General features: G+C 41.1%; 1 protein-coding gene across 1 annotated transcript; it reads left to right on the top strand.

The window, feature by feature from the left end:
* Positions 1-3,173: 3,173 nt before the first annotated feature.
* On the top strand, positions 3,174-19,117 carry c12h5orf22 (chromosome 12 C5orf22 homolog). The gene is made up of 10 exons (XM_041949541.1): positions 3,174-3,376; positions 4,096-4,241; positions 5,537-5,686; positions 6,518-6,651; positions 14,078-14,364; positions 15,819-15,881; positions 16,158-16,279; positions 17,634-17,700; positions 18,157-18,296; positions 18,385-19,117. Exons 1-10 carry the CDS (start codon positions 3,257-3,259, stop codon positions 18,539-18,541), a joined length of 1,386 nt encoding a protein of 461 aa, XP_041805475.1. The 5' UTR covers positions 3,174-3,256; the 3' UTR covers positions 18,542-19,117.
* Positions 19,118-20,679: the final 1,562 nt, after the last annotated feature.

Below are 20,679 nucleotides of genomic sequence, written 5' to 3' on the forward strand. Positions count from 1 at the left end.
CCAGCTGCCTTGAACAAGCTCCTCCCGTGTGGTTCTGAGCTGATCCCTCACCTTTCTCATGATCATTGATACCCCACGAGGTGAGATCTTGTGTGGAGCCAGACTGAGAGAGACTGACAGTCATTTTATACTTCTTCCATTATCGTATAATCACACCCATTGTTGTTACATTCTCACCCAGCTTCTTGCCAATGTTCTTGTAGCCCATTCCAGCCTTGTGCAAGTCTACAATCTTGTCCCTGATGTCCTTAGACAGCTCTTTGGTCTTGCCCATGATGGAGAGCTTTGAGTCTGATGGATTCTGTGGACAGCTTTTTTACAGGTAATGAGTTGAGATTAGGAGTAGGCGACTTTCTTAAAGTGAAAGGACTAATCTGTGGGAGCCAGAATCCTTTATGGCCGGTAGGGGATAAAATGCTTTTGTCACTCAATGAAATGCAAATTCATTAATATTAGGGCTGGGTATCGATTCAAATTTCAAGAATCAATTCGATTCCGATTCTTGAGATTCAGAATCGATTCGATTTGGGTTAGTGTTATTAAAACCGTTTTTTGAGCTGTTTCCTGATTGTCTAGTTGTGCAACATATTAATAATAATTTTATATTGACATTTGGTAGCAAATTAATGAAGTATTGGCAGTTAATGATGGTTATAAGACGAGTGAAAATGGCAAGGACCAACCCCCTCCCAGAATGTTGATAGACGAGTATTTTACAGACATGATGTACGGCAGAATTACTGATGCATTATTAAAAATATGACATTAAGAATTCACCCAAAATCTGTTGCTGTTAAATACAAATGTACCTTTGTAATGTATAAAAAATAAAGAGATTCAGTCAATGTAAACAAAGTGCTGCTGCTTACAGGCTAAGTAATCAAACTAATGTGAACAACATCAGAGGTAGTAGGGTACCTTAGAAAACAGAAGTGTCTCACAGTTTTTCTTCAGAGTAAATCTCACTGTAAATCTTTAGAAGTATAAGACATTCAATTGCTTTCAAAATGCGAACATGTAAACTGGACATTTTAAACGTGAACTGTAAACTGTCTAAAAGTCACATCAAAGCTTTAGTGCACTGCATTAGAAATAGAAAACGGTGAGGACGTCCATCGTAAACAAAGTCATCGTCTACCACCTCAGAGTCGGAAAAATATTCATCCATTTTGTGAAAAATAACAGTCGCAAACTACAGCTACACTAGCCGACCGCCGCAGAGTTAGCCGTGTTGTGGCTGGTTGCTCGCAGCGCGCGGCGCTCGAAAATGACGTCACCACATCAGAAGTAGTTGTCTAGAGACACTGGATGTTGATAACATGCCACCACGGGCTCAGAGGGGAATAGCACCAGTATATCTCAACAAAATATTGGAATATGAACGAGTTTCGCTGCAGATTATGCGTTTATAGAGGCTACGCACGGGTGCCCCAATTACTTGCATTATACGGATATACGCGCCGCTCCTCTGGGGCTAATTTCTTCAAAACGACTCCAAATGCCACCAAAGTTGTCTGGGTGTCTAAATGGTCGTATTAAATGCTACAAATAAAGTCCATGTTGTAAAAAACGAAAGTTATCCTTTAAGTGCAAACAAAAAACAAACTGGACATTCTTTAAGTGTGCTAGCCTAGCACTTGGGAATGACAAGATTCTTATTCATGAAAAGGAGTTAATTCACGTGCTCTGGGGTAAGGCAGCTCCTCTTTGCCGTAACTATAACACCTGCAGTTGAAAAAACCCTCTCAAATGCAATACTGGTCCTGGGAACACAGAGGTATCGCTTTGCCATGCGAGCCAAGAGAGGAAAGTCTGTCTCATTCTCCCTCCACCAAGCCAGAGAATTGTGCTGCAGTCCCGCAGGTCTCCTAGCATATCCAAAAGCCAGGGTTTTCAACAACGGAATACAGGACCATAGTGTAGCGACCTCAGGAACCAGGATGTCGCGATGAGATATGGGCCTATGGTCTATTTGTCTGACGCGCTTCTCCAATGATCCGCCGACACAGAAATAACTTAGGAAAATGTGCTTTAATAAAAAAGATAATCAAGTTAAACAACGTACCAAATTAACAAACAGCGATCAATGGACTTAACGTGCATGGTGCAGTCAACAAAAAATACGGCGACCCACTCAAACCTCTTCCCTCGTGAACACAGGTGAACAGGTGCTTAAATCAACTATATGACCCAGATTCCGCAAATCACTGCCACCAATCACAACAAAAAATACCGAAACAAATCAAGAGCATAATCAAACCTTTCCCCTGCCTTCATGGCTCCTACACATAACACTGCAGATGAAGCCCGCAATCGCCTCGGTTATTTTGTTAGAGCGTGGAGAGCTAGCTGGTAGTTGTAGAGCTTCCTTAAGTTTTTTCTGTTGTGGTCCGGCGGTGGACTTGGACATGATGTCTTGGTGATGTCGCTGCATGTGGTTCCTGAGGTTGGTCGTGTTTCCGCAAAATTTTATCTCCATCTGGCCTATCTTGCAAATTGCTTTGCTCCTGTCAAGTTCCTTTTTTGCCTCGACATTTCTAAAACCGAAATAGTTCCAGATATCCACTTTAAGCGAGTCTGGTCTTTTCCAATCTGGAGCTCGTCTAACTAACTAGCTGCTACCGCCCGACGCCATGTTTTTCAACCCAGCACTAATATATATATATATATTTATATATATATAAATACCTTGTATATATATATATATATATGTATAGCAGAATAGAATTTTCTTACTGAAGCACTTTTAGCTTGATTATTTTCATTTCATACACTGAGGCATGTCCAAACTATTCCATAAAGGGCCGTATGGGTGCAGGTTTTTGTTGCAACCAGTCAAGAGGTCGTTATTTTAAATAATGGAACTTATTATGTTTTATTTTCAGTTTGTATCTTTGGCACAGTGTGTTTTTACAGAACGGTGTAGGTTACTATATAAATACATATATACTCTAAGCTGAACATTTTGTCTTATATAATGCTTGTCACGCTGCCACGTTTAAAAAACATAGCTTTTCAATTTTATGTCCCGACTTCTCATTCTATTTTACTAGTTAGCACCGCTAAGAACATTGTTTTCACCCAGGCCCTTGTTTCTATCCGGACATAAAAACAATGCGCGGTGTCATTTCCGGTGGGTCTGACTTTAAGCGGCGCCGGGCGGTTGGTTCCGCTAGGTGTAGATTCTGAACTCGCTCTGACGGAACGTGATTGAAATGTTTGTGTTCGGAGTCGGAGGTGTGAGGACGTGACATTAATGAGCCGTTACCTTCACGGACTGAATAAACAAACGTTATCCTCTGTTACAATGACTTCTGTTCCCATGAAGAGGTTGTACAAGGAGCTGCCAGTGTGGATAGTAGAGGACCACCATGATGTAAGCCTGGCTTCCTTGTGAATACAGCTCTAAATACAACGCGGTATTGCTTCCACTGAGCGTCAACAAAATGCATGCCTGTATGTTTACATGCTTAGCTAGCTGTATTTGAATAAAATGTCCTGGTTTATTACTGACCGTGAAACACAGATATGAGACAGATATGAGATAGATATGAGCTCTCTAAAGCTTGGAGAGAACGTGTTCCCATACTGTACGTACTGACGAAAAACTTACTGCCATGTTATTACTTGCTATTAAGTGTACCTAGCATTATCTTCATAGTGACAGCTAACTCTGTTTAGTGGCCATTGTGGCAGTATTCAGTTGTATGACTTTTCATGTCAGCATTCATGTCAGTCACCCAGCTTTTAGCCAGTCACCAGCCTCTGAGCAAGCTCTCCAGTTACTGCACCAAACATGGACTGTAAGCACTGATCAGATGTCAGCTAACTAAACCCTGGCAAAGGACACAGGCGTCATGAAGAACATGATCAGATCTCTCTCTTTCAAACATTCCCTCACTCATCTCATCTCCTGTGAGTTGTCCCTATAGATTCCTTTAGTTTGTTTGTACTGTTATGATGTGAGCCATGTTTGTCCACTAGCCTCAGATCTGTAGACTACAGTACACTGTGCTTCCAATAAATATCAACCAAGTATCTTAAATATTGTATCAAAGATCTTATAATTGCCGATTTTATTGTGTCCTTGTCTAGGTGGTGTGTCATATTTATCGTGCCATTGCGTCAAGACACCTCCCACTGAAGAACATAAAGATGGTTCATTTAGACTCCCATCCCGATCTGCTCATCCCTGTCAACATGTCTGCTGACACTGTCTTTGATAAGGAGAAACTCTTCAGGTATGTTTTGTTTCAGACGTGCCGTATGTTAGAACCCAGACTGACTCATTCCAAGCACTTTGTTGAGTCTGGTTTGAAGTGCTGGTACAGTCAAATGTTTTTGTCCAGGCTGAGGATCATGTGAACAGGTGATAGCTTGATGTAGCCATGCTGTCACTCACCTCTGTGACATGTATGAATAATTGGCTAAATCTTCATATGATTATGCAAACCTGCGTTCACGCACCATAGAGCTAACATTGTTGACTAAGGTCACAGCTGAGGCAATAAAAACTGCAACATGGTTAGCCAAAGGGTTGGTTCTCCCAACCTGGAAATAGTTTATCCAGAAGAAATGTCCCTTTGACGATATGTTCTGTGAAGTTTACAGGCACCGTCTTACAGAGAGAACAGAGAGGATGCATTTTTGCCAAAAAAAGGAGCACAAAAAAAAAAACCTACCAAAACTCACATTATGAATCTCCCAGTTTATTTTAATTAAGGATCCCCATTAGAAGCCCATGGGTGTGCCTCTTGTGGTTCTGGGTTCCTGCTGAACTAAGGTAACTAACTGAAGCCGTGTCAGTATGTTCAGTGGCTGAATTCCCTTAGACAGGCTTTCGTTTCCAGGGCACCATTTTAATAGACCTGGAAGTACAACAATAAATCATTCAATTCTAAGTAGAAACAACCAATCGAGTTGAGTCTGCATTGCTCCACGCAGCAAAGCACTTTCAATCGATGTCATTGACGACGAGCGTCCTCTCTAACTCTGATGGAGAATGAGAGCTAACAGAAGCCCCCAATCACTGCTATTTATAATGCTGCTTATTTTTATAGTCAGGAGATATGATAGAAGGGTTTTTAACTGCTGCATATGTTAAGTACATGTAACTCAGTGTCACAATCCATTTGAGTTTAGTGTCCAGTACAACAGATTGATATGAGGTCCACTAAGAGGATAGGCAGTCTGTACAATAGTATTTAAAAACCTGTAACTGTATTTCATGTTACTGAAGTAAATGGAGTTACTATAGATTAATACTGAATATCAATCATCAAGCTTAATATTGGGGATATTGATTTCAGGTCAAGTTGCCCAGCCCTGATTCAAGGTGTTTACAACCTCAATCAAAACAGTCAGCATGGCTCGAGTCCATTATGGTTAAGTGAGAAAATATGTTTTCTTGTGTCTTGGGTGGATAAAACCTTTAGTAGTGAATCAGCAACCAGGTGTGCACTGCCTTTCACCTGCTTTTTCTGGGATAGGCGTTGTGCTGGACTCCACCAATCGCTGCATGTGTCCCCCCTCACAGTGAGTTGAGCATAGAAAACTGGATCATGCCCATGGTGTATGCTGGCCATGTGTCCTGTGTGGCTTGGCTGCATCCATACTGGGCCCAGCAGATCAGAGAGGGAGAGCACCGGATGGCTGTAGGAAGAGACTCGTGCACCACCACCATCAGGTAGGAAAACAGAATCATACTTCTTTGTGAAATCATCTGTTGCTGTATTAAGTTTCTACGTTTCATTGGAGCCCTAACGCATCCATCCACTTTTGTTAGACATCTTGTCAGGACTGTTTAGGCCTGTACAGTCTGGACTTGATTGACATCTCCCTCACTCGCCACAGCTTCCTTTGTTATCATTCTTGTAAGTACAACCTAGAAACCAAAAAAGTTGGGATTTTGCGTAAAACATAAATAAAGACATAATGCAATCATTTGCAAACGAACTGTGTTTACCACCAGCGGTTATACAAAGTGTCGCTCCATCCTCGCTTGTGAACCACTGAGCCTTTCCAGGATGCTCCTTTCATACCCAATCATGATACTATCACCTGTTACCAATCAACCTGTTTACCTGTGGAATGATCCAAACAGGTGTTTTTGGAGCGTTCCACATCTTTCCCAGTCTGTTGTTGCTCCTGTCATTACTCATCAAATTCAGAATAAGCAGATATTTACGAAAATCAACTAAGTTGATGGGATAAAACATTGTATACATTGTTTCTATACTGTTTTCATTTGAGTATATGCCAAAAAGAATTAGCAAATAATTTTTGAATTTTATTTATGTTTACACAGCATCCCAATTTTTTTGGAATTGGGGTTGTACACATGAGTCAAGTCCACCACAGCCTGGAGATTTAGCCTCTCACTTGACTGAAGGAGTAATCAGCCAGAGTAATTGAAAAGACCTAAGTTTAAGTGCAGGGCCTTTGAGTATGTTGTATAACTGATTATTTTTCTCTCTTCAGTTTGCCATGAACTCCACTCCTCTCTGCTTCTCTGCAGGGTGACCAGTACAGACAACTACTTCCTCAGTGATGGCTTGTATGTGTCTGAAGAGCAGCTGGAGAACTCGAAACCTCTCACACTGAGTGTGATCAAAGTCAATCCTGTCAAAGCAAGTCTCGGGCCATCTTCAGGTGTGTACTATAGCCATTGAGTGCTCATGAACGGTAGACAGGGAGACAGTCTTTAGTAAGGTTAATCCAACTACTCTAACTCTACTCTGGTAACTGTGCTCTAGTAGAGTTAAAGTAGTTGGATTGCTCTGATTTCCAACCAGAAATATTTGTGTTCCTCACTTGATTGACCTCTGTTGGAAGGATGTTTCTATGAGGGAGTCTTTGTGGTGCACATGCACATGCACGACACTTTAATGGTGCCAGTTTCACACTGTCTACTGATTGAGTCCATAAAATGAGCAAAAGTGCCTATCATCATTTTGTATAGCCTAAGGGATGTCTTCACACAGCTGTATTGTCAGACCAACAGTCCTACACTCAAAGATATTCAGTTTCCAATAATATGAAGCAGACAAAACAGCATATACTCTTATTAGAGAAGCAGATAATGTGTGACATTTGCTTGAAAAATGGACCAAAATGATTTATTGGTTATTAAAATTGTTCCAGTTGTTGATGTTATTAGTTTATTGAGGTCAAAGTCAAAGGTCACTCTAACCACACACAACACATTTTGACCCTACCTCAGGAGCAGAACGACAGATTGTGACCATATTTCACATTTGGTCAGATACTGAATTGGTGACACTAATCTTGGGTGTCCACCTTGAAACTGTGCTGCTGGGTTGAAGATGTGTGTGAAGCATCCACCTTTTACAAGTTGTGGCTTCTTTGCAGCAACATCCATATTTGAAGCATTGTAGTCCCCCACAAGCTCATTGGCTATGCTGATATTGAGTTTCAGGTGATTGTCGTTGCACCATGTGATGAAGCTCTCTATCAGTCCTCTGTGCTCCTCTGGAAGAATAGTCTCGAAGAGAAGACTGCATGTTTCTACCTGGAAATGATTCACTGGAATCATACATGTCAATATAGTGACCATATAGTTCACCAAAAGACACATAATACCTTTTATTAAATTTCTTCCAAGTCTCTCTGAGTCTGGACAGACATGGATGTAAATGCAGCTGGTTTATGGAGGCATGCAACCACAAGGTAATTACCCATAAATGACTCTAATGCTATTAAGGTAATGCTATGAGGAGCAACACCAGTGTTTCCAGAAGGTTTGTAGAGTTTGGTGCATGTTTTGCTGGGTTCCTTCCGGTATGTTTCATTTGAACTTGTCAAGGTCCTTTTTTAGTTTTTAGATGTGTTTGTTCTTGACTGAATGCAGCTGCTCTTCACTGTTATCACTAATGCCACCACTCAAGTGATTGATTCCTCTCTCAATGTCAAAACAACGCAACAGTGTCATCAGGACCAGAGCTGCAAAATTGCAGTGTTCCACGCTTTTAAGGCACTCACTCAGAAGGCCAAGAAAAGTGAGCCAGTGAATGCAGGCCTCAGAGAGAAAGAGACATGCTTAGAAATTACCAGGTTTCTGCAAAACATGGGGATTGCACTGACTATACAAAACATTCACACCTCCATTTAGAATGCCGACTTTTTGCAAGCTTCTTTTTCCTCTTTGTAAAAGATAGGTCCATTCTTAGCTGCAGCTAGTATGAGGCTTAGGTGGTTAAAGCAGAACAAGCAGTAAAACATTGCATTGATCTATATATCAGTGATTTTTACAGCATCTGTTATCCACAGCTGCTGTATACTGTATGAAAAGCTTGTCCTCCAGTTCATTGAAAGCCTGCAGCCATCTGAACTATAGCCTGATCAATACAGGATTTTTCAGCCCAATACTGGCATTGATATTTGGAAGCTGAAAAAAAAATCCAAACCATAAAAATCTCTTTACAGAGCACATAATATGAACGAACAATCCTGATACAGAACTTTACAGAACACAACTTTTTTTTTGTAACCAAGACGCATACTGAGTTAAAAATCAACTTGTGAGTGCTGTCTGGTGGACAAACTGTTTGATAGTGACCCTGTTTATAGATAACCTCAAACCTTGTTTGGCATTTCTTTTCTTTTCTTTTTTTTTTTGTTCATCAGTTTTTGTCGATTTTTCAATTAAACTCACCATACATTTTGTTTGTAGCATATAGTGGAAATAAAAATGCATAAAAGCACAAAGCATAAGAGCATAGGACAGCTATTATTCAAATTGACAGTTTGAAGGGCAGTTTACTAATGTGTAAAGTCTGTCTGAAATTATTACTATAGGCACTAAAGATTTTGGCCCAAAATGTGCATAGATTGTGGATTGTTTGGCTTTCAGCATTCTTACTACTTACATGTTCATATATACAATATCTGCCGCTGTCAGACCAACAAAAAGTCCAAGCCTCGATGATAAGAGATCTAAAGAGGAGATGTCATTCAATAGGAGTATCCTTGGCCAATATGACACTTTAATATCAGGTAGGTTAGAAAAGGTTGTAGATACCGTTTTCCAGAAATGCACTTCTCCAGGGACATTCCAATACATGTACAGAAAAGGCCTTGTGTGCCAATTAAGACAGAGCTCGCAGTTAGGAGAGGCTAGAAGCTTCATCAGATGGAGCAGATCTGATATGCAGATATTTGAAGTGTATCAGGTGGTGGTTGGCATATTTGGGTTAGAGTCAGGGTCTAAATTGTCCCAGATGTCAAAAAGCATTGTCATCCACTGAACAGTCAAGAACCCTAACAAACAGAAATTAAGAATAAATATTTCCTGGATACAAAGCCTTTAGCTCACCCTCCCACGTCAAGCAGAAAATGGAGTGAATGAGTTGTTAAAGCTACACCCACATATAAGCTTCTAGGGACATTATACACAGAGCACAACTCATTAAATAATCTCATTCCTTTATCACCCCATACATCTGAGAAAGTATCAAAAACCTTTACAGACCATTGTGAAAACTGAACAGGGAGTCCTCCTGTAATTAGTTTGAAATTATTACATATGCAGGTGTGAGTGTGCCATTTAAAAGAAGTCTGAGTCTGATTTTCTACCAGTTGTCATGTCGATAGTAAAAAGGACATAATTGGACTGAGCTGGTGCTCAGCAAGTTTAAGAGGCAAAGCAGAATAAACAAGGTAACCAAGATTCTCTTCTACTGGTCTCCATCACACCTGAACATTAGAGTCAAGCCAGGACAAAAAAGCTATTTATCATTTAGAACAGCTAAAACTCCTTTGCTTTGACTTCTTTGCAATGCAGACAACTTAATACGTGGTTGTTTGCCATGCTACATAAACCTGGAAATTACTTCATTTAATTTGTTGCCATTTGGGTGACCAGGGCATCACGTTAATAAAACAAAGTCTACTCTGGGAAGAATACCCATTTTTATTATGGAGACTCGAGGTGACAAAGCGTGAGGTAACTTACGGCTGTTTGGAAGTTTTTCATGCAAAGAGATTAAAATGGATGGATATCAGCACTGAGCTACTTGAAAGTTTTAACCACTGAAATATGAGGTGGGAGTGTAGAAATGTGAGGAATTGAGGAGGGGACATTATTGACATATGTTAGCATATCATCTGCAAATAAGGACAGAGAATTGTGAGCATTGCCAAAGATGCTGAGTTCAATAAGGGGATTGTTGTCTATCCTTTGGGTCAGAGGTTCTAGAGAAAAAGAAAAAACTGTTTGGTCATATGTTTCTCAATCCTGAAGGCCAAGGATCTATGGCTACTACATGAAATGAGGTCCTTTTTTCAGTGTAGAAAGACAGTAGGTAAAATCATATCGACATTATCAAGAATGGAACCTGTTTCTACTTGAGCCATGATCATATCTAATTTTATGAAAAAGGGACCCCACAGGTTTGCTCCCTAATGAGATAAAGATGGAAAATTTAGGATTCCCACAAAGTCCTTTCTCTTTTTAATGTCCGGAGTTGCTTCTGAGGAGTAGAGGTTGTAATTTATTGTTCTTATTTGCACCTTTATTGTTCTTATTTGTACCTCCATTTGCACTCCATTTTAATTACAGCATGAACAACATGCTTCATTATTAACACTGACTTACACAACACTTCCTGATGTATGATACAATACCAAAATGTCAATTTCTGCACAGGGGTCATTTCTGTCACTTTATCCTGCATTCTCTTTAAAAGTCCAACATTTTTCCCCGTCAGATTTGGACAACCGTCCGTTGTCACACCTGCCAGCTTGTCCCATTTCAGTCCTAACTTGTCCAAACATTTACCTCTGTGAACAAGTCACTCCCAGTGGTTGTCCCTTTCATTCTTTCATTGATTGCATGGCTGCCAGCTCCTCTGTGATGTGAAAGTCTGCAGTTATCCCACGTTGGAAGATGAGTAGCTGGGCAGTGTCACGTACATCGCAGCTCTCATCCAAAGCCAGAGAAAAATAGTCAAAGTCGGCCGCTCTGTCCTTAAGCTGAAGCTCCAAGTTTCCAGTGATGTCCTCAACTCGCCGCGTTACAGTAGAGTGGCACATTCTCAAAAGCTCCCTTTTTCTCCAATAAGCACTTCTTAATGAACTCTCCATCAGAAAACGCCACTTTTCTGGCGATTTTGTGAGAAATTACAAAGCTTGTCTTGAAGGCTGCATCTCTGGGTGTGCAACGTTTTCTACTGAGGCAGAAGTGAATACGTATATAATCATGGCGAGAGTAAGTCCTATACCTATGTGAACAGAAACTGCATTGGGTCAAAGAAGGGTTAATAGTTTGGAATGTATCTGCAAAGCTGAGGTCTGTGATAACTTTATTCAGAGTGGTTAAAGAAGCATTCTGGGAGTGCTGACTTAGATAGCTTGAATGATCCAGAACGGGGTAAACAGTGGTATTCATATCCCCTCCAATAATAGGGAAAACTCCTGCATACTGGATAAAAGTTCTGTTGAATTTTTGGAAAAAGAAAAGACAAAGAAGAAGTCAGGGTCCAAATCATTGGGAGCGTAAATGCATATGGTTGCCTCCTTTCTAGCAAGGATTGTTTTGTTGTAGAGACGTGACCATCCCCACCCCCATGGCTTTCCAAGACTGTTAGTGACAAGGTTTGTCTCAACACCACTACAGGACCTCTTGCTTTTGATGTAAAGAAGCTTGAAGCAGCCACATGACAGTTTCTGTTACTCAAACAGGAGACATCATTGCTTCACAGTTGAGAATAAGTCCTAGTGGCTTTGACTTGATGCGGTGGACTGTCATCAGTCGTCAGTATCTCTTTGTCTATGTACAAAGTCTTCAGCTTCTTGCCGAGTGTTGAGTACACATCGTGTGGATCCCCAAATCAGTTTCAGCCCGGTGGGGCACAACAGGAACATCTTAAATCCCGGGTTTTCCTCGCTGCCCTGATGGATGTGGAAAATCTTGAGACGATGAGCGTGTAGTTTGCCGCCGGGTTTCAGGGGAGAGCATCGGGCTGCCTGAAGGAAGTGAACGAGAACCAAACCATGTTACAGAAGAGCATTCTGGATGAGGAGGAAGAGTTGTCACGATGGGGCCCAAAACGATGAGCTCTCATATTTTAATCTTCTGGTCGCCCAAAGAAGGAGTGTGGTTATGTACTGGCAGGAGTTGGAGACCTCTGTGCCCTCAGGTATCCCTTGGATTAGGGTGTCATTGTGGCGACTCCACTCCTCCAAATCAGCAAGTTTTACTTAAAACTCTGGTATCTTACAACTGTTGTCACTACTTTTCTTCTCTGTGGGGTCCATCCACCTGGAAGCATCTGGCCGTAGTTTACACCCATCCTTTGTGCAGGCAGAGGTGTCGTGGCACATTTTGTCGATTGCATTATTCAGTTCTGTGAACTCGGATTTCAAGAAGCTTGATTATTAGGCATGTTACCCTCCGTACTGTTTGCTTGATATTTCACTCAAATTAGCATCAGCTTTCATGGCTGTCTGTAGATCAGGCATCTCAAATAAAGGGCCGCGTGGCTGCAGGTTTTCATTCCAACCCAGGAGGAGCACATCAGGCCAACCAATCAACATCAAGGGATCACTTAGTTATCAGCTGAAGACTGAGATCAGCTGATTAATTGATTCCAGCCAGGTGTGCTCCTCCTTGGTTGGAATGAAAACCTGCAGCCACGCGGCCCTTTATGGAACCGGTTTGAGATGCCTGCTGTAGATGGTTGTTTCTCTGTGATGGCCGTATTGAATGTATAGAACACAGACAAAAGTTCAACTAATATGTTTAACTAGACAATTCCGGCGCCGCCGAAATTTTGACAGTGGCATGAGGGGGCTGCTGGTGTTATCTATACCACTGTTTCTCAAGCCTGGTCCTGGAGTACCACTGCCCTGCGTGTTTTAGATGTATCCCTGCTCCAGCACACCTGATTCAAATGAATGGCTCGTTATCAGGCCTCAGCAGAGCCCAGTAACGAGCTGAGCATTTGAATCAGGTGTGTTGGAGCACACAGCAGGGCAGCTGGTGCAAGATCCCTCTTTATTTAAATTTGGTGGGGGCTAACCCTTTAAAATTGAAATCAGAGGCGAGAAGAGACGTTTGTCTACAAAAGGATCCAAAAATTATGTGTCTCCTATTCACTGTTTGGAGTTTATGGCAATCAGCAAAAGCATCAGCAAAATAACCACACACACACCTCTCATTAATGGGCTCATTAATCCTGTGCATCAGCCTTTTCACCTTTCTTTTCAGCAAAAGTGGGGTTTCGTGTTTCATTCTTGGAATGCATTAAGGGTGCAAACACTGCTTTGTCACATCAATTACAATGTGACAGTTTATGGGAGAAACTTTGGCAAACCTGTCATCAGTTCCATCAGTTACGCGGCCCTGCCAGCTTCAACATTTATCTTATACTCTTAACAGTGTGCAGTTAGCTTTGTTTCCTCTTTAAAGCACAATCCAAATTTAACAAACAAAATTCAGAATAACAAGAAACTTTAAACTCAGGAGAAGTCTTTAAATTAATCAAGAGTTTAGTCATTAAAGGTCCTGACAGCCTATTTTCTCAATCAGTTTCTTACTATGAGTGGTGGGTTCCAACATGAGCACACAAAATTAGAATCTTACAGAGATTTCTGTAAATCACATCCAATCAAACCACACCCACTGTCCTGATGAAGCAGAGAAGAGTTTTTAAGTCCTCACTTAATTTATTTACTCTTAATACATAATATCCAAGGATGTTGTTTTCTGAACTTTCATGTTGAATGTTGCTTATTTATTCATGAATATCTAATGTTATCAAGAGAAACTGAAGATTTCAAGTTTTTAGGGCTTAAAAGTTTTTCCACTTCAGATATATTTTACAATATATTGTAACACAATACAACAATGCATATTCATCTTTAAGAATTGCACTATTTATATTGTATTGGATTATATTATTCAGTTGTAGTTAGTAGGTATTTTACATTTCTGATTTTATTACTTTATTTATTGGTATCTGTTTTTATTGTCTCTTATTCATTGTTTTAATTTTGATGGTATGGACAAATCGACAAATTTCCATCTGACACTGTTATGTTCGCTGTGACATTTCAGAAAAGAAAACAGAAGCAGACACAGAGCGATGCTTTGCCAAGAGACCCCGTACAGACGACGGTATCGCTGGGGAAGCCAGCTGCTCTGAGCCCCTCTCAAGATGGACTGACACATGGCAACCAGCAGAGGGCAGCAATGGGCCAAGCTGGGGGGCTGATGATGAAGGCTCGACCAGTTATGTTGTTAAGAGAATATCTGCATTTGTAAGTGAGACAGAGCCATACATCTTGGACATTGATTTGGATTTCTTCTCATGTAAGAATCCCTTCAAGGAGTTATACACACAGGTAAATCCCACTTATAGACCTCCGCCTCTTTGTTTAGTTATGTAGCAGCTTCTTCAATCTGATGTGCTTGCTCTTACACTTTTACCACTTTAACTGATTCTTTTACACTTATTTTAATCATAATCCTTGATTGGAGCCACTTTCTAATGGTGAGAGGTTTTAACTTCCTGAAAAACAGGAAATTATGGTAAGACTAGACTCTGGAATGATCCCTGGTCTGTTTCAACAGGAAATGCATCATATCCAGAAAGTTGTCCATGGGGCTTTTAAAGGAAAAATCCTTCTTTCAAACAGAAACAAAGGGTTAGGTAGTAACAGTAACACCCTCAAAGAGATGGACTCTTCCACAACATTATTCATGTTTTCTGGTGCTTGGTTGGTGTATCATCAGTGATTTCGGTGGCTGTAGCTCAGGTGGTAGAGTGGGTCAGGCGTTGATGAAAGGGTTGGTGTTCTGATCTAAGAGCTCCTCGTTTATGCAAGCTTGAGGGTCCTTGAGCAAGACGCCAAATTACTGTGCTTCTTTATGTTTGGCAAATTAATGCAATGTCGGCTAATTGTTGTAAAATAGGCCTTTATTCAACACAAGCAGGACGACAACTTATATCATCATGAAATGACTGATTTAAAACTATAAAACATAAATACAATAATAATGATTTTGAAGATGATGCTTTTTAGGCTTTAACCTCCTCTACCTTTGTTTTTTTGTGGGAAAAACACAATTACATTGTACAGTATAAGAATATTATTACCATAAAAATTCAGTCATCAGTCATGATAGACATAGACGTCTGTCAGTCAGATGTGGATGATAAAGTGTTTTGTACTATTACACAATATGAAAATGTAAAACAGTAAAAAATCTGTAATATAAGGTATAAGGTATTTGCACAGATGTGTCAGTTAGGTGAACATCTTCAAAGAACAGCTTTGCACAGGTCGTGAATGTCACCGCAGAGCTGTCATAGACCACACAGAATATCCTTAATGGCTGAATTAACCTCTTCTAGAGGGGATGAGGAATTCACACTTGTGTTTACGTTGTTTGTGTTTGAGTAAAGGACCTGAACTGTCAAATAACAGAAACATAGGTGAGACATAGTGACTTGGTGATTTGTTCCGCAGTAAAACCACACATGGAGAAAACATGTGGTCCTGACAGATCTTCCGAACAAACAGACCTTTTTGGTGAATCTGTGGCATCTTAACACACAGGTGCAAAACTCAGGATAACAGAAAGCTGAAACCTGCTCAACATTGGATGCAGTCTGTAACCCACGTATCCAATTTAGCTTAAAAACAGACCAACTACCACCTGATGTAGAATAAACGTGCTAATTTACATGTACAACTATGTCCATCTACCTATGGGTCCCTCTGTAGTTTAAATGTAACGATGTGCAACATGTTTCCTTGAACTGACCTCAGATCCATGTTGTCTCTGTGTCAAGGAGGAGTACAACATACTTAAGGAGCTGTACAACTTCAGAGGACCCGGACCTGATGCTGATGAGGTCAGACCTTTTGTTTTCAGCCAAAGATTACAGCCCACTTTACATACAAACACAGCGTAGGATCCCAAACACACCATGTGTGGTGAACATACAGTATATGCAAACAGTGATGCATCAGTGAGGACTGTATGCTTATGTAATGTTAGACAGTACAGTCAATGTCAGCATGTGATTATGCCTCAGCAGTCATTTGGGTGAGTCATCCTCAGTTTTGACAATTAACATTGGCTGTGTGTGAGTCTGTGTGTTCATGTATGTGTGTGTCCATCTATCCAGGAGGAGCTCGATGCGTGTGTGGACCGTCGTGTACATCAGTTAGAAGACCTGGAAGCAGCATTCGCTGATCTGCTGGAGGATGATGGAGAAGAGACGGTTACACGCTGGTCCAGCAATCCTGGGTGAGTTCATTTCTTTGTAACTGTTTAGAGAACCAAGCAGCATTAGCACTGAAGTGAATGTCACTTTTAAAGACATTCCCACAATGCAACGCGGTACATTTTAGAATACATGAATTCCAAACAGAAGTGACGCTCATCAGTGAGCGTCCGAAGTCTCAATTCACTGCTCACTGTAGATTACTAGTACAGAGTTAATGTAAATGAAATGAAATGAGGAAACACAGGAGATACATTTGAAATATTAAAACAATAAAAAACTGAACAAATTAATTATATCATATTATGAATTCGAATAAAATAAAATGTAAAAATCAATTAAAATTTTAGTTAAAGCCAGACTAAAAAGCTGGGTCTTAAGTTTGCTTTTAAAACTATTAATATTACATGTCGCCCTCAGATCTTCAGGCAGCCTATTCCACAAACGGGGGGCATAGTAATGAAAAGATGACCCCTCGTATGTTGAATAGGAATTAGGAATAGGAACACACAAGCCGCTCAATTTGTTTAGCAGCCAATGCTGACATCCTGTCTCTCTCGCTCTCAGACACGCACACACATGAACCGTCAGCTGATTCCTAAGCAGTCTGCTGGTCTTCTCTAACTGAGCTGTCCTCAGGCAGGTTAGTGGCTTTGTGGCAGCCATATTCTCCAGGGATGATTTTCCCTATACTACCTTTCTTACCTGGACGTGGCATTTGGATGATTGGTGGTCTTTCATGGTTTCACATTTCAGGTTTTTAGTCCCAGTAATGAAGCTGTTAGCTGTCTTGTTGGCATCTGAAGCTCGCTGACAGACCGAGCAGAGCACCGTGTGGCTCGTCTCCACTTCTTTTTCAGAAATGCTGTATGACCTTCGCCTCTTTGACGTGTGTCTCGTCCTGGGAGGTTTTCTCTGCAGACACCTTAAGCTCTGTGACTTAACACCACATTATATTTCTGGGTCTCGTCATTATGTTGAAGCGAAACAAGCAGATTCAATCTGCGTTGAGGAATCACACATCATCACAAATCACAAATCGCTCTCCTGCTGTTACATAATCACTGTAACACTGCTTTTACTCACCCTCCACTATAGCTGCAGAAAGCCACCTTTAACTCCCCTACAGCCATTTAGTAGTTGTCTCTATAGTGAGCAGTAAATTGAGATTTTTGACACTTATTAATAAGGATGATTTTGCATGATGGCTGACAGATGAAGTGGAGCACGGCTGTAATTGTCACGTCTATAAAATGCAGAGCTTTGCATTAAGTGACTGTTAGCAGAAAGTCCACGCCACTACTTCATCTGTCCATGAATTGTATAGACTATAGCTAGAGCGTATTTTCTTCACTTTTTCCTTACATGTGTTTTCAGCATGGCTTCATTAACCCAACTGGTTTCCAGTCTGAAGTCGAGAAACCTGTGCCCTGACTATGAAATGGTAAGAATGTAAATACATTATGTACTGAAACAGTATAAGTGGTATTATTATATAAGTATACAATCACTGTGTTATGGTATAAATGCAGTAATAATTGACATGTTCACGCCGTTGTGTATTTTTCTGTATGTTTATGGATCATTTGAGGTGATCATTAATTGTTGGTGGAGCTGTCATTTTTGTCTCGTTTACATGGCCAGCTTTCAGTTCATTTGGAGGTTTGCTTTGCTAACACCAGAAAAGTTGCAGAATTGAAACATTCAGAAACTATTGAATAATGATCACAATGCGGTGCCTTTCAAAGTGAGGGCGTAAAAACTAAAATGAAATGTCACATATTAAGTTTCATACGAGGGCTTTGTTGCAATCATCCTGACTCTTTTCCTCATTTTGGCCTCAACCCTCCTCCCCCTCCTCCTCCTCCTCCTCCTGCCCTCTCCGTCTGTTCTCTCTTAGGTGCATCAGGCAGGATTAACCTGTGACTCTGTTGAGCTGCCTCACCACATCAGCACTGATGAGGAGATCGACAGACTCATCTCAGCTGTGAAGCTGCTTCTGAAGGCGCTGCCCAAACCTACGCTGGTTACAATGTCCAGGTCAGTAACACAGCCGCACAGACCCAAAGATCTGAACTGAAATTCAGAAGCAGGTTAAACCTGTTTGCTAACGTGTGTGTGTTTTCAGGTCCAGTCTGGACGAGTACTGCCCGGTTGAGCAGGTGGATTCGGTCCAGAGCAGAGTACTGGGTGTACTGGAGAGCCTGTATGGGTCGCTGGACTTGCACAAAGACTATGACAACAGCAGCACAGGGACTCAGGACAGCCAGCCTCAGGCCTCCTAACAAACAAACTCTACACCTGTCACTTCTGGATCTAGTCAGATGCTGTCACTGTAAATCTCTCAGTAAACCTCAGTCTCACAGCAAACAGCTGGAACATGTTTTGAGGCAGTTGGACGTGTTTACTGTATGTAATGTGTTGACATTAGAAGTTTTGCGTAGTTTTTGTAGCAGACATTGACGCTGTTTACATGCACAGAAGAAACCAGAACTGTGAGAATACAGGTTCAAGTATGGTCAGATGATGTATCTAATAACAAGTATCTGAAACCCAGTTGAGGGAGTATATGTCCCCCGAGCTGTCACTTAACCTGAGATGTAATTGGGAGAAGTGATGAGTTTATTTAAACAGCACTCGTGTTTTTCCATGTGTCCCTGCAGCCTTCTTTAAATGTCTCTAAACTGACAACAGATGGGTGAAGTGCTTCAGGCTGCGCTTCATGTCGAACAGTTCCTCATTCCACAGCTGTCTTCAATATCTCCGACCACAACTGGCGATTGCAACACAGAGTATCTGAGCTCGCTACAGCAAACTGAGGATTTACCCTTTGCCCCTAAATAAAGGTGGTAATGTTGGTATTGTCACTGCAGAGAAATCTCCTCACAGAAGATATTTCCAACTCTTTCCAACACAGTAGCTTCAATTACTATTCTGAGAAAAGTTTAGATGTTATTGATAGGGGCTGTGAGTCATGAGGTGTCCCCTAAAAGACACTATCGCTATAGTCTCTCTGATTATTGTAGTCAAGGTTTTCACAGCAAGTCTCCTAAAGGAAAGCATTGATTTTAGCTCAGTGCTGATACAGTATATGGGTATCTGCATATGTGGCAGCGGATAAGTAACAAGACTCAAAATACAGACACACACAGAAATGCAGATGTCTTATGGAGATGTCATGTGTTTAAAAAATTAATATCAATTTCATTTTTTAAACGCTCAAATATAATATGTAGCCTAAAAAATCCAAGGGTCAACTTTAGTTGTGACCAGTGAGATAAATAAGTGTCTGTATTTGAGACTGTACCAGAAAGCCAGGGCCAGTTTTACAGTGTGTGTAGTGATATACTCAGACAGCTTTTTTTGTTAAAGAACCGTCATTTAAAGCCCCGACAAGTGCGGTCTCAGTGCTGTCGGGTGGATGAAGTCTACACTAAAGAATATCAAATCAATTATTGAGACAAAGTAAGTGTTGAAATGTTTGAAAACAGTTTTCTCAATCGCAGCGGTAAGTTCGAGATGGGCCTGTCATTGATCGTCATTAAGACTTTTACAGTCGTTTGCTCGAGGCCTTGAAAAACAGCCTGATAGCACCGATAACTCTCTGCAACAGGCCTCATGACATGCCAGTGAAGCACTTCTTAAAAAGGTTGCAGACAGAGTATCAAGGCAGCAGATGGAAGATGTTAGATACAGCAGATTTTATAGTTAATAGGATCAAAAAGAGTGTAGTGTCAACTAGATTAGTTTTATGTGGATCCAAGATTGTTCTTGACACGGAGGCATGATAGTTTGTCTACTCTTCAGAATTTTGGCAGCGTTTAAGTAGAAAAATTCATTACTTGAGTCAGTAGAAAGCAGTTCAGGAGAGAGTGATGCTGGAGGGTTTGTCAGTCTGTCTGCAACAGCTAATAACAAGATCCCACTGCACCAGATTACTGTGTGTGTGTGTGAGAGAGTGAAAATTGTGCAGGTTTATGAGGACGTTTTGAAAAAGGGACATGCCTTGCACTGCACCAATCAACATAACAATAACAGCAACAGATCAAATGATCATTAAAAGGGGCCGCTGGTCCTAACGAAGCCACAGGGGATTATCGCCACCTCTCCGCTTCCCCTCAGCTCCAAGGAGCATTTGAGCTCAGTGTAGCTGGCTGTTGGTTGGTTTTGGCCTCGCAGTGGCAGCAGGCAGCTGTTTTCAGTGAAAAAGCTCTAATAAACTCACTGCACACTTCCTGCTCAGCACCAAACAGCACACAGACAGTTAGAGACTTGCTGGTGGACATGGTGGAGCATGAAGTGGTTAAAGAGATGGAAACCAGAGCTAGAAGGAGAGTGAAGATTACATTCATCAAGTGGAAACTCCACTCCAAATGAAGGCTGCTGTTGTTCAGTTGATCACTTATGGCTTGTTACTGCTAAC

Source organism: Chelmon rostratus, chromosome 12 (genome assembly GCF_017976325.1).
Source record: "Chelmon rostratus isolate fCheRos1 chromosome 12, fCheRos1.pri, whole genome shotgun sequence".
NCBI lineage: Eukaryota > Metazoa > Chordata > Actinopteri > Chaetodontiformes > Chaetodontidae > Chelmon > Chelmon rostratus.